Source organism: Galeopterus variegatus, unplaced genomic scaffold (genome assembly GCF_000696425.1).
Source record: "Galeopterus variegatus unplaced genomic scaffold, G_variegatus-3.0.2 Scaffold234, whole genome shotgun sequence".
NCBI lineage: Eukaryota > Metazoa > Chordata > Mammalia > Dermoptera > Cynocephalidae > Galeopterus > Galeopterus variegatus.
The window spans coordinates 421176-436324 of record NW_007726345.1 but is presented as its reverse complement, the minus strand read 5'-3'; the positions used below and the strand labels follow the sequence as shown (position 1 = coordinate 436324).

At 50.9% G+C, this 15149-nt stretch overlaps 1 protein-coding gene across 1 annotated transcript in view; it reads right to left on the bottom strand.

Annotated features, from left to right (window-relative positions):
• The window catches only part of EVC (Ellis van Creveld syndrome), a 71212-nt gene that overhangs the window by 24066 nt on the left and 31997 nt on the right, over positions 1–15149 (bottom strand). The window contains exons 9-11 of the mRNA XM_008566328.1: positions 13016–13232; positions 12252–12400; positions 9907–10005 (exon numbers count right to left, since the gene is read on the bottom strand). Coding sequence (XP_008564550.1) covers positions 9907–10005; positions 12252–12400; positions 13016–13232 — 465 coding nt within the window. The remainder of the gene's footprint in view (positions 1–9906; positions 10006–12251; positions 12401–13015; positions 13233–15149) is intronic.

Sequence of the window (15149 nt, the reverse complement as noted above, 5' to 3'; positions counted from 1 at the left end):
TAATCTGTACACTTATGCTTTATCCATTTATTCATGTGTACTATATTTCACAATAAAAAACAGTTTAATAATAGGAGAGTACTTACATTTTTTCCCAGCCTCTAAAAATCCCAATTTCCTGCCAGTAGACAGATTTTTTTAATTCGCCTACCTTGGAATCCATCATTCTCCAGCAGTGGCTGCAATACTGAGACGCCTTTTTCTTTATCGTTCATGATTGTCACACCACAAAAAAAACGCGGTTTGCAAATGACAGAAAGGCTAACTCTGTAAAAGCTTCACGGTCCAGTAGCCTGGCTCTTTCTAATGAAAAACGTGCTGGATCCTCTCTGCTCCCTTAAAGGAGTTGAGTCTGTGTTCTTCGTCACATGCTCTGACTGGCCATAAAACACATGGCTTCCCACTTACTGCTGGCATGTTTCGTTTGGGAGATGCTGATTTATTCCATGCCTGAATTAGATACAGAATCAATCTGTGTCACTACTGTCTTGGTATGTGTGAAAGGGTCAGGAGAGCTGGTGAGAGAGGCTGGGCGCAGCCTTGACCCCGAGCTCAGGAGGCTGTCCCCTTCCCTCAAACAGAAGCGACAGAGCCCAAGCAAAGGTGCCAGCTCAGTCTTGATTTGGTCTTTCACTCAGGTCTCTGCCGCTGCAGCCCGACCCAAATGATCACCTGTCCTCCCCAGGTTTCCTGCAGAGAAGCAACAGGGACAGGGAAGGTGCACGGAGTCTGGAACCTTCAAAGTCACTCAACCTACCCAAGGGCTGGTAAGAGCTGCTTTGAAGCTGATGATGAGGACTAGACATGATTTATGGGGCTTGGCCAGCACACAGCACACAGAAAACATGTAATAAATGCTTACCAATTATCACTAGATAAAAGCTGGAAAAGTGTGTGACTCTCAGTAAGTGTTATCCCTGGAGATTTCCATGCTAGGAACAAAGCATTTTGGAGAAAAGGGGTGAGAAGGCTCCCTCTGAGCAGGGGCAGTTCGTGTTTCAGTTGTTTGCGGGGTGAGTAGGAGGGAGGGGGCATTCCAGGCAGAGGTGCGGGGGCAGGGGTGGGCAGGTGCCCTTTGGAGAGAGGCAGGTGGCGCAGTGGGGCTGGAGTACAGGGTGCTGGGGAGGTCTGGGACTGAGGGGGTCAGCCCCACACGGGGGTGCCCAATGCCACACCAAGGAGTGGAGGCCTGGTAGTCTGGACCAGGAGGGGCTCAGGCAGGTGGGGAAGTGGCAGGTCTGAAGATCACTGATGACAGTGGGCAGTTTCTGAGTCAATTAAATGGATGTTTCAGGATGCTCCAGACATGGCCTGGCCCCGTGACCTTTTTATTCCTCATCACAGTAACCAAAAACATTCCCCCATAGGGACCACCACCTGATTATTTTGCAGGGACTCATTCACCAACTTCAGAGTAAGGTGCTCAGGTAAGTTTGGGTCTCTTAAAAATGGGAAGTGGGCTGGAACAACGGCCAGCACCGGGCACCTGTCTGTGCTGTGCCATCCACCAGTAGTGTGACCAAAGACCAACTCCCTGCCCCTCTAGGCCTCTTCTGTCAACAAAGGAGGGTACCTGAGCCACGAACTTGTGAAATGTTTCGAGATCACATGAAACACCTGCACAGCTTGACACATGGCCTCCAATTCTCTCTCTCTCCAGTCCTGGTGCCCCTGCCACACAGCTCTGCGGAGCCTTCCCATGGTGAGTAGGGCAGACCCTCCACCCCTCTCACTCTGGGCTAGGCATGTGACTTGCTCTAGCTGACAGAATCAGTGTGATTGCAGCACTGGGAAACTCACATCAGACTTCTGACCTTGAGGACTGTAACATAATAACTTTGTGTTGTTTTAAGCCACCGAGCATGTGGGAATTTGTTATAGTAGCAATTGCAAACTAATACATCATCTTAAGAATGCCAATAATGCAGTGATTAGTTGACATATTAACTGATTCATTCATTTATCAATATGGACTGACTAGCTGGAGTGTGTCACCCCTGGGCTAGACCTGAGGGTAGAAAAACGAACAAGTTCCTACACCCAGGACAGCTCACTCCTCCCTTCTCTTGTCCACAAATCACTGCTCCCCACTTGAATGTTTCCAGCCCTGGGCCTGACTGCCAGGCTCCCCAGCTCAGTGACCTTCAACAAACACTTTAACCTTTCAGTGCTATGCAGTAAACAATTCATCTTGACCAGAGGGGTCTGGCCTTTGCCCTTGGCTCCTGGAAGGTGATCTCCTAGCTCCTAGACTTTCTGACTGATAGGAGTGTTTTTGATTACTGGGGCCAGGCAGATAAATCACAACAATGTGATTTACATTGGGGCTTTGGGCACGCGGTATCAGCTTGACCTCTGGAAGGGCTGGAGGGTAAGGGCAGCCATGTGGATGGTCAGCCCGGCCTATGTGACAGAGCCCAATAAAACCCCTGGACACCAGGGCTCAGGTGAGCTTCCCTGGTTGGCACACTTCGTGCATGCTGTCACATGTCATTGTCAGGAGGAGTTAACGCTGTCTCCGACTCCATGGGGAGGGTGCCTGGAAATGGCATGCATGGAGCTCTCCTGGACTCTGCCCCGTGTGCCCCTTCTCTTGGCTGATTTTAATCTGCATCCTTCTGCTGTAATAAATCTCAGCCAGGAGTACAATAGCTGTCAGTGGTCCCTGTGGGCCCTTCCAGTGAATCAAAGAGACTGAGGGTGGTCTTGGGGGCCCCCAATCTTGTAGTTGGTGTCAGAAGCAAGGGTGGTCTTAGGGACTCCTCTCAGATGCGTCATAAAGTGCCTATGATTATTATTATTCCCGGATCTGTGAGGGCAGCATTCGATTTTTCTCTTTTACTCAGCCCTAATCCTATAAGAGCCTAAAGCTGAGAAGGCCCCAGCATGGCAGAGCTGCTGCTTCACCAGCTTCTCCCTGGAGCCTTTCAAGAGAACAAGCTCAGGTGGAGCAGTCACAAAAGAAACTCACGAAACGAGCAGGTCTGCATGACACGCTAGTGGACTGACGGCAGCTCCTCTCAGAGCCTGTCATTGTCAGGACAACTCTGGGCTCACTGCAGTGACTTCGTGAGTTGCCGAGCCACTGAGCTCATGTAATTTCACAGCATCAATCTCAACAAAACAGAGAATTTACTGTTTGTTTAAAGGCCAAGAGACAGTGCGAATTTAGAAAAATGCACTTTTCTCTGCAGCCTGGAGACCATTAGGAGGCCAGCAAATTTATCTCGCAGCCACTGTGCCCACAATCTCATGATGGGCGTCATGCCCAAAGAGAGGGCAGAATCAGGCCTCGGTGAGACCGGGCCTGGGCAGCAGCCAGACAGACAGAAAGGACAGCTGACCTGTGAGCGTATTCTATGCGTACTCACCCTTCTAGACGGTGAATGGGAACAGGAGTGACAATGTTAACATATTCCGAGTGCTCCCTGTGTGCCTGATACCCTTGTATGTGCTTTACAGGTATGAACTGACTTACACCTCTTAGCAGATAAAGAAAGCCTGTTAGCTCCACCTTAACCAAGGCAGAGACTGGGATGTTGACCAAAACAGACCCAGGTCCCCATGCTTTCTCACTGCCCCCATCAGCACCAGCCTAGCCAGGTCTCTAAGGTCTCTTGTCTGGGCCCCTGCGATGCCTCCCAGTGGGGCTCCCTGCATCCACCTCTGCCCCTGCAGTCTGTTCTTTGCCCCGAAACCAGAGGGATCCTTGTAAAACATATAGCAAGTCACCTCCCTACTCAGAGCACGCCAGTGACTTCCCTTCTCACTCAGAAGGAAATGCAAGCACCTTTGGGTGATCTGCAAAGTCTTACAAGTTGAGGTTCCCTGGCCTCGTGCCCTACCCTTTGGCCCATTCCTCCCCGACTCCCCAAGGCCCCCACACTGGCTCCTTACTGCTGCTGCTGCTGCTGGAAGCCCAAGCATGCTCCTGCCCCTTGAGCTCCATAAAAACAAACACTTTATCTACGTGGTTCAAGCCTCTGGTACTGAGAACTGCGTGCTGCACAGAGATGTTCCATATTTGTTAAATGAATAAACAAAGGAATGGGCGACTCTCCCAAGGCCACTGGCTAGCCAGTGAGGAGGCAGGTTTGCACTCAGGACACTGGACCCGTATCTGAGCCCAGCAGCAGTGGGCTCAATGCCTCCTGATGACTGCTCTCAACGCGGGGCAGGTGGGGAGGTGTTTACTGAGCACTTAACCATGAGCGACTGGCCTCAGACTTGCTCTCCTAAGCTCCATGCTGCCTTAAAGGTAGATAGGGCCTGGTATAGTTTGGACATGTTTCCACCCATGCTTGCTCTCCAAACTCATGTTGGAAACTTAATCCCCACTGTGACAGTGTTAAGAGGGTGGAAAATCCTATTATGGAAAGTGAAAGGTGGGGTCTTCAAGAGGTGATCAGATTCTAAGGACCATACCCTAGTGAATGGATTAATCCATCGATGGTTTCATGGTGGTCATGGTCATGGTTCTGATGGCTTCAAAGGGGGAGCACACGAGAAGCTCACTCTCTTGCTCCTGCCATATTCGCCATGTGACACCCTACATTCCTGTAGAGTCACCACCAAGAATGAGGCCCTCACCAGATGTGTTCCCTGACCTTTGGGCTTCCCAGCCTCTGAAACTCTAAACTCTAAATATTGTTCCTTACAAATTACCCAGTTTCAGGTATTTCTGTTATAAGCAACAGGAGCAGACTAATACAGGCCCCCTGTCTCCACGCCACAGGTAAGGAAACTGGAGCTCAGAGCAATTCAGGCTCTCTCGTGAGGCTGCCCTGCCAGCACTCCTATCAGCAGTGGAGGACTCCAGCCTCCTCCTTTTGGAAGACCAGGTAAAGCAGTTTCCAATAACCAAAGCCAATGATTTGCACAATTAGGAAACATGCTACATAACTTGGTTCATTTTACATTTTGAAGTCAGAGAGTATGATGCCTCCAGCTTTGTTGCTTTTGCTCTGGATTGCTCTGGCTATCTGGGGTCTTTGGTTGTTCCATATGAATTTTAGAAATGCTTTTTCTATTTCTGTGAAGAATGTCATTGGTATTTTGGTAGGGATTGCATTGAATCTGTAGATCATTTTAGATAGTTTGGTCATTTTGACAATATTCTTTTAATCCATGAATATGGTATGTCTTTCTACTTCTTTGTGTACTCTTTAATTTCTTTCCTCAGTGCTTTGTAGTTTTCATTGTAGAGATTTTTCACCTCCTTGTTTAAATTTATTCCCAGGTATTTTATTTTTTGTAGCTATTATAAATGGGATTGCTTTCCTGGCTTCTTTTTCAGCTACTTCATTGTTGATGTATAGAAATGTTACTGGTTTTTGTATGCTGATTTTGTATCCTGCAACTTTACTGAATTCATTTATAGTTCTGATTTTTCACAAAGGCATCAAGAACATAAATTGAAAAGGACAACCTCTTCAATAAATGGTGCTGGGAAAACTTGATATCTATATGCAGAAGAATGGAACTAGAATCCTCTCTCTCACCATATACAAAAATCAACTCAAAATGGATTAAAGACTTAAGTGTAAGACCTGAAACTATAAAACTGCTAGACGAAAACATAGGGGAAATGCTTCAAGACATTGGTCTGGACAAAGATTTTATGAAGAAGACTTCAAAAGCACAGGCGACCAAAGCAAAAATAGACAAATGGGATTTCATCAAACTAAAAAGCTTCTACTCAACAAAGTAAACAATTGACAGAGTGAAGATGCAACCTGAATACTGGGAGAAATTATTTGTAATCAACAAGAGATCGATATCCAAGATATACAAGAAACTCAACTTGACAGCAAAAAAGTAAATAATCCAATTAAAAAATGGGCAAATGACCTGAATAGACATTTCTAAAAAGAGGACATACAAATTGCCAACAGGTATATAAAAAAATGCTCAGCATCACTAATCATCAGGGAAATGCAAATGAAAACCACCTTGAGATGTCATCTCATCCCAGCTAGAATGGCTGTTATCAAAAGGACAAAAAATAACAGATGCTGGTGAGGCTGAAGAGGAAAGGGAACTCTTATACACTGTTGGTGGGAATGTAAATTAGGATAGCCATTATGGAAAACAGTAAGGAGTTGCTCAAAAAACTAAAAATAAAACTATCATATGATCTAGTAATCTCACTACTGGGTAGTTATCCAAAGGAAAGGAAACCAGTATGTCAAAGAGATATCCACACCCCCATGTTTACTGCAGCACTGTTCACAATAGCCAAGATATGGAATCAATCTAAGTGTCCAACCACAGATGACTGGATAAAGAAAATGTGGTGTACATATACAATGTAATACTACCCAGCCGTAAAAAAGAATGAAATCCTGTCATTCACAGCATCACAAATGAGCCTGGAAGACATTACGCTAAGTGAAATAAGTCAGGCACAGAAAGATAAATACTGCATATTCTCACTTATATGCAGGAGCTAAAAAGGTTGAGTTCATAGAAGTAGGGAGCAGAATGGTGGTTTCTAGAGGCTGGTGGGGGTGGTTGGGAAGAGGGTGGTTGATGGATATGAACTTACAGCGAGATAGGAGGAATAAGTTCTAGTGTTCATAGCGGTGCTGTGGGACTATAATTACCAATAATTTATTGTATATTTTCAAATGGCTAAAAGAGAGGAGTTCGAATGTTCTGAAAATGAAGAAATGATAAATGTTTGCAGTGGTGGATATGGTAATGACCCTGACTTGATCATTGCACGGTGTATACATATATCAAAATATCACTCTGTACCCCATAAACACATGCAACTATTGAGTCAATAAAAACAAAACAAAACAAAAAACAAGTTACCTGGAACCTAAAGGCTTGAGATGAAATGACAAAATAAATCCAGGGAAACCTCCAGACTAATTCTGGGAGACCAGCTGACGCAGGTCTTTGGCTACTTCCCTTAAAACTCGCATGAAGATGCACAGAATGCCCTGCGTACCTTCTTTTGCCAGACTCCTTCTCATGCAGTGCATTTCCAATCATCTCCTCCCAAGATACAGACCCAGCAGGTCTCATCCACACCTGACAGCTTATTCTGATGCTAGATAAAAGCTCTATCTTTACCATCTTGGCCCAAGCTCTCAGGGGCCAGCAGCTTGACACACACACAGAAAAACCAAATGCATGACATCCTAAGGATGTTGCTGGGACAGATGAAGCATTGGCAACAAACCTTTATTGAAACATGCGTATTTACCAGCACCATCGAGATTGGCCAGGTGCTTTGCTAGGTATTGCTCTGTTTTCTCATTGCAGAAATAATTGTGGGTGTTTTATCCTTGCTTTATGGAGAGTGGGACTCAGTTGATCAAGATTTTAGATTCAAATCCCAGCTGAAGGTAGGAAGTGTTGCATGCTGGAGACTGTCCCCTGCCAGAGGCAAGCTCAGGTGGACCCAGGAACTACGGGGCCATGTCAATAGCTTCTCCCCTCAGGTGTCAGCCCATTGGATTCTCATCCCATCCCCTCTAAGACAGCAGCTCTCAAATGTTGCTGTGCATCAGAATGTCATAAAGATTAGGGAAACTGAGGCACAGGTTAGAAAAGTTGGTCCTGAGCTAACAATCAGAAAATGGCCTGGTTGGGATTTGAACTCCAGAGCCCAGCCATCACTGTTGTCCTACACAGTCCACTCTCAGCAGTGTGGGTAGAGGTGAGAATATCAGCACTGAAGTTAGAAAGACCTTATTTTATATCCCATCTTCACTGCTTGCTGGCTGTGTAGAACTTGAGCAAGGTGCTTGCACAGAGAGGTTAGGTAACCAGCCCATGGTCACACAGCATGTTAGCACTCGGATAAGGAATGGAACTTGGTTTCCTCACTCCTAGCCCGGGGATTTGAGCACTGACTCCTCAGAAGATGAGGATTTTCCTTTCCTGCCTGGTGGACCTGGTGCTTTGACAAATTGAGTCCCACCCTGTGCATTTCTCAAGAAGGCCTTTCCTAGCTCCACAAAGAAGAAGGGAGATACAGTGTCCCCCTCACAGGACTCTCATGAGCATTACATGACCAAATTACTCAGAAAGCTCTTACCACAGCAGCTGCCCCGAGCAAAGATCAGCTGCTGCATTAGTTTCCCGGGGCTGTCATGACAAAACACCACAAACTGGGGAGCTTAAAACAACAGATATTTATCCTCTCACAGCTCCGGAGGCCAGAAGTTGGAAATCAAGGTGTTGGCAGGGCCACACTTCCTCCAAAGGCTCTAAGAGAGGATCCCTCTGTGTCTCTTCTGGCTTCTGGTAGCCCCAGGTATTCCTTGGCTTGTGGCCACGTCACTCCAGCCTCTGCCTCCATGTTCACATGGCCTTATTCCCTGTGTCTCTGTGTCTTCTTGTATAAGGACACCAGTCATTAGATTTAGGGCTCACCCTAATCCAATATGACCTCATCTTAACTAGTTGCAACTGCAAAGACCCCAGTTCCAACTGTAATCACATTCTGAGGTTCCAGGTGTACATGAAATTTTGTGGGTCACAGTTATGGGCTACATTGTGTCCCTCTCCCAAATTCTTAGGTTGAAGCCCTAACTTTCAATGTGACTGTATTCGGAGGTAGGGCCTTTAAGGAGATAATTAAGGTTAAATGAGGTCATGAGGGTGGGCCCTAATCTGACAGAGCTGGTGTCCTTTTAAGGGCCAAAGACATCAGAGCGCACTCTCTCTTTCTCTCTGCACTCTCACGAGCACAGAGGGAAGACCACGTGAAGACACAGTGAGAAGGTGACTGTCTGCAAGCCAGAAAGGGAGGCCTCACCAGAAACCAACCCTGCTGGCACCTTGATCTTAGACTTCCAGCCTCCAGAGCTGTTAGACAATACATGTCTGTCATTTAACCCGCCCAGTCTGTGGCACTCTGTTACAGCAGCCTGAGCTGATTGATACAGTGTTCAACCCAGTACAGCCACCATTGCGATGATGGGTCACACTTCCTGTGTTTGCACATGTCTCTCCTGGTCCCTTTGTCTCCTTCAAAGCTTAGCTCAGGCAACCCTTCCTGCAGATTGCTGTCCTTGACCTCACCTTCACCCCTGCTGTGCCTCACCCCTCTTCTCTGTACTCATAAGTGGGGACATCTGATGGAGGCTGACACAGATTGGGTATGTCCTGAGTGCCAGCTGCTGTCTGAGGGCCTCAAACTCATTTGGTCCTCACAACACCACCATGATGAAGGACCATCACTGTGGTCATTTCACAGATGGAGAAACTGAGAGCTAGAGGGACTAGGAGATGTGCTTGTAGCCATGCAACAAGGAAGGGGAAGAGACTGGATGCAGACCGAGGCACTCTGGTCCAGATCGACCCTCCTCCATGGTGCTACCCACTCCTACAGCCAGGGGTCCACGTTTCACCTTTCTGACAGCTCCAGGGACTGCCTGAGGCAGGGGCTCTATCCTGCGTGTCAGCCTACCCCAGTGGCCCCTGACATTCTGTGCTCTCTCCGGCACTCTCAAAGCCAGCCTTCGAGGTGAGCACCGTAGGCTTCCCCTCCCAATTCCAGTGTTGCCCGAGGTTGCACAGAGAGGAAGAGGCAGTGCCAACACTGATCCCAGGCTCCTTCCCTGTCACTGCTCTACACTGATGGCACCCACAAATGCCAGGGGTCTGCTTTGCATCCTGGGAGAACTGACTTCCAAAGACCTTTTCCTACAGGCACATTTGGAGGTGAGAGTCCCAAGCACCCCAGACATGGAAGGTGCCTCAGAGAGAACCTGGACCAACCTCCTGGGTTTCCGATGTGGACAGGGAGGACCCATAGAGGGGCTGTGGCCTGCCCGTGTCGCCTGGCCAGTGAGTGCCAGGGTTGGACCTGAACCTGCCTCTGGGGTCCCCAGCCAGGAGAATATGAGGTTCTCATGTACACGCAGATCCTGAGGTCCCACATACCTGGCAGAGTGCAGCCACCGCCTCGGTGGTTCTGACGTCCTCCTCTTCCTCCAGGTGGCTCCTTGTCAACCTCTGCCTCTCCAGCACCTCGTGAAAAGCCTGTGAGGAAAACAGGAGCTGAAACTGGTAGAAAAATGCAAATTCTTTTTTCCAGAAAGTTCTCTCTAGCTGATCCCTGCCTCTCAGACGGGAAGGATGTTTGCCCCTGACACATATACATGGAAACCACGGCTCGGGGCTGCCATGTGGCTTCCACAGCTGAGGCCATGCCAACAAACCTGATTTCCAAGGAAACCACAAGCTGTGCTTTTGTTAAACCCAGTGTGAGGAGGGGCCACTGGCCACCCAGACATCATTCTCTGATTCAGCTGCTGGAGGGGACTGCCTCCCAGGCCCTGGGAGACTCACCTGGGAGAGCTCATAGGGTTGGTACAGACAGGTGATCAGAAGCTAGTGTGGCCAGTGACCAGCCAGGCCCTGCTCTGACCTGGCTGGACCCTGCCCTGAGGAGGCTGGCAGAGCAGCAGGGAGACGGGACAGACCAGTCCATGCAGCAGAGGCCCCAACACAGTCAGAGTACACAGCAGGGCATGAGAGGGGAAATGTCTAAGAGAGTCTTCAAGGATGAGGAAGGGTCCCCTGCAGGGGAGATGGGGAGCCAAGGCGATCCAGGTGTAAGGGCAACAGCAGCAAAGACCAAGAGACAGGAATCCACTGGCCCCTGGGCTGGAGTGACGTGAGAGGCCAGTGAGCGAGGACAGGGACCAGCAAAGGGAGGGCGCCAGGTGTGTGCTCGAGTGTGGCGTTCATTCCCTCATTCATGCATTCAGTCCTTCGTTTTTTTGTTCATCCATTTTTTCCTTCCTTCATTCGTTTGCTTGTTCGTTCATTCATTCATTCGTTAGTTTATTCATTCACTCATGCATGCATTCATGCATTCATTCGACCCTCCCTGCCTCCATCGCATGTTTCCTATACCCTAGCTATGCACCTGGCCCATGCTGAGGTGCTGGGACAAAGACATGGCTCCTTCACCTTCTCCACACTCAGATCTCACAATGAGCAACATGATGTCAGGGAGAACGGCCCAGGAACTGCAGAATAACAGCTGAATAATCACATCTTATTTCAAATAGATCTTGTCAAAGACAGAAACAGCCCTCCACCCCTTTATGACAAACCCTGGCAACCCCCAGCCATGGACCTTGAAAGGGGCTTCCTGGGTAGCAAGGGGCAGCTGGACCAGGGAACTAAAGGCTGCTCCTCTGTTCTCAGGGGGTCCCGTCCCTTAGCTTCTTATTGAGGTGCTGCTGCTGCCACCACCATGCTGGCCCCCTGGGGATGGTCACCTTGCCTGTGTACTAGGCCAAGCTTGGACCCAGACCCTGTCTTACCATCGCCTCGGCAGAGCAGAGATGAGCTGTACCAAAAGCTAACACAGGGCAGAGGGACCCCGAGAAACAGTCAGGCCATGCTACCCCTTGCTTGGTGTCACCGAATCCTAACAGCACTGTGACGCAGGGACTGTCATTCCCATTTCACAGATGAGGAAGCTGAGGGTGGGGGCAGGGGGCGGTAAGCGATGTGCTAGTCATTCAACTAGTTAGCAGCAAAGTCAGCATTCAAACCCAGGGGTGGCTTGCCCCGGCCCCAGTACCCAATCTCCATGCAGATGCCACGGACAAGAAGTCCCTCCCCCACCCCATCACCCATCACCAGGGAAAACACACGGGGCAGAGCAGTTCTGTTCTCTCTCTGAGACCTGGCAAGCCCGGGTCGTTCCAGCCTGTGCTGGCTCCAGCTGGTTCTTTTTCCCTCAAGAGGGTGACATCTTGTTTCCTGTCCTCCTATGTGTCTCCCTGTCCCCTTCCCAGGCAAGACTAAGGGCATATTCCAGTTTGGCCACTCCCCATTTCCTGCCTGCCCAGCCCCACACACAGGCTGAGGGCTCCTTCCCTTCCCCTGCATTTGTATCTGACCCATGAGGGGCCCCATCCTGGGCGTGTGAGCCTGACTTGCACTCTGGGACACGTGTGTCCCCTCTGGCCTGTCTAACACTCCCTCCAACCCTCCTTTGCACCAGTGCTCTGCCAAGCTCTCTATGATCCTCTCACGTCCTTCTCAGCAGCCCAGTGAGGGCACTGTGACCCTCACCGCCGGCTTACAGGGGAGGAATGAGGGACACAGGGGCTGAGGGAGTTGGCCACATCCCTCAACTGACACCTGGGAGCTGAAGAGTTGACCTCATGTCTGATGGATGCCTCTGGCTTCCTGTGCATGGTAATGGGGACTGAGCCACCACCCGACTTGACCCACGTGTGCCTAAGGACGGGGGTGTGGATCACCTTGAGGAAGTCCTCCCAGTCGGTGGTGAGCCGGGCCTCAGCCAGGAAGCTTCTCCGCTCCTCTTCTTGGGCCAGCGAGAGCTTTGCCATCTCCTCCGCCAGGTGGACTAGAGACTCTCTCACCAGCTCTTTGCCTCGCTGGACAAACTCTGGGATTGAAATAAGCCACAGGAGGTGACTCTCCTAGGAAGGCTTTCAGTGGGGACCACCCGTGCAATCTCCTGCCAAGGGGCAGAGGCAGCTGGTGTTGGCTGCAGAGACAGTACCAGCCCTAAGGTGACAGACCTGGGATTCTCCTTGTGGGTCCCACTGACCTCTAAGTCTTAAGCCCTGCCCTGTCCACCCTCCAAGGTCAGTCCCAGGGGTGCAGCTCAGCCACTCCAGGCTCCCCTCTCCACACGCTCGACCTTGACACACCCTGGCCCACCCCGCAGCTGAGCAGGGCTGTGGGCTACAGCTGAGCAACGCGGGTCCCTTCTGGGCATTTCTGTGTTGGTTTCTGGTGTGAGGCCCTCTGCCCTCCTCTGCCCCTCAATGATCCGGGTGATTCTGCTGCAGGACTTTGGAGTCCCTGCCAGCCTGAACCGCTGATGACTAAGGGGAGCCCTGGGCAGTGGCCGGCATTAACTCTGCTCTACAGAGAGGAGAGGCGAGGCCTGCAGAAGCTAAGTGACCCGTCTCCAGGGCAGGACTGGATGGCAGCTGTGCTAGCTCTCACGGGCCACACAGGGACCACGCCCCGGCCCTCGGCGCTGCCCGCTCACCCCTGCCGAAGTGCTCTGCCTCCTCCCAGAAGGCCTTGTGCTGCTGGGTCAGCAGCTCCTCCTTCTGCCGCCCGGACAGCTTCCCCTCGATGGTCAGCAGCTCCAGGCTGCGGGAAATGGCGGCCAGTCGGCATTTGGTCTCCTCCTGGATCTGCAGCTTCAGTGACTCGATCGTTTTTGCCATGTGCACTCGCCCCATCGTCCTCTCCAGGGTGTCCTGCGAGGAGAAACACACGGGACAATAGGCCGGGCATCCGGGTCAGTGCTCGGACACGGGAGGGTCTGTTCAGGGTGTGGCTTGTGGGAGGATCGGGTTCCAATCCTGCACCCCGGCCCCCCTATGAGCAGAGCACGGGCGGATGCACTCTCCTTCTGAGCCTCGGGGGTGGATAAAAACGCCTCTCCCAGGAACGTGGGGAGGCCCACATTGGGAAAGCACCGTAACGCACTCAGCACCTACCAAGCGCTCCGCTGAGGGTCACTCTTATGGGAGAGAATCCAACACATGCAAGTAATAAAAAAGGAAAATCCACCTTTCTTATAATCCTCCCTCCCCCAATCCATTTGTCCCCATGGCCTCCATTCCTCCATTTCTGGAAAAGAACCACAAGGAAAAACAATGAAATTTACAGGAGTTCTTGGCTTTGGCACTTCAGAGAGCCTGACTCCTGGCAATTTTAGAGATTTTCAAGGGTAAGATTGGGTTTGTGTGACTCCCCAGCTGTCAGATGTTAGAGCAGGCCCCTCCCTGCCCTGCCACATGATCATTTTAGGGGACACGACTTAGAAAAGACAGTAGGAAGTGGAGACCAGAGGCAGATGCGGGACCCCACATGTCTCAGAGAGCAGGTGCTTGTTGAATGGGAGGAAGGGTGGGGTGAGCGGGCGGGGCCGCCTCTACCACGCCCGGTGGACCTTGCCCCCCTTGGCTAGGGCTCCGCATTTCTTTACCTGGGCCACAGCCACACCCAGCTCAGGCCCTGTCACCTCTGTCCTGGGCTAACACCATGGTCCGTTCCTGCTCTCACCCCCCCACCACATAGCAGACAGGGGCCTTTCAGAGACGCCGACGTGGCTCTGTCACCCCAGGCCCCGAACCCTCCTGTTGCTGCCCTTGGATCAGGTCCAATCTCCTGGGCATGGCACACGAGGCCCTTCAGGGCTGCCCAGCCTTTGCACACGTGGGGCCCTCTGCCTGGAGCACCCTTGCTGCACTGCCTGGCCAAGTCCTACTCATCCTATGGACTCCTATGCACTCCGTCCCCTAATCTTCCCCACCCCTCTGGTCCCCTCCTCTGTGCTCTGCTGTCGTAATGCCTTGTCTTTGAGGACTAATTGTGAGCAAGAGTCTCAGGCAGGACTGAGAGCCCTTGAAGACGGCAGCCATGCCTGCGTCACTGGTGTCCCCTCCACCCAGCCCCAGCTCACTGTTTGCTGAACCACGCTGGTTTGGGTGCTAACAATGTGCGACTGGGCGAGGAGAATGATTTCCCCAATGACAGACGCTTTGATCCTTCCTCTCCTGCAATCCCACAAAGCTGGCGGAAGTTGGTGGCCCGCGACCCCTAGAGGGCGCAAGAGGATAAGCCGAGGTGCCAGGTGTGGGTGGAGGGAAGGGGCCCAAGCTCTGGCCACCTCTAACTGGGCAGGGTGAGGATGCCCAGAGTCCAACGCAGGGTTCAGTGATGATGAGTCTACATGCAAGGGAAGATGGGCGCAGGGAGAGGTGCATGAACAGAGGGACATCGGATGGGAAAGTGTTGGTGCTACCACTTGCCCTGAGAGTGAGCAGAGTCTCTGAGGCAGTGGAGCTCAAGCTTGGCTCTGCCACTCAGAGCTGCCCGACCTTGGGCAGTTTCCTCACCTGACCCCTAACCTACAGAGCTGATGTGAAGGTTATGTAAAGCATTCAGAACAACGGCCAGAGCAGAGTCATTGCTCCACGAGCATCAACTGGTCTCCTAATCACCTACGGCAAGTCCCACATCCCTGTTCGCAACCGTTTTTTTCTCATACATCTTGAGATACTGAATCTGATCACCTTCATGGTCCCTTTAAGGGCTCTTCCAGTTGTGACATTAAGGGATGCTCTTGACACGTTCTAGGTCAACTGCCCAGGCTGGAACTGCTCAGA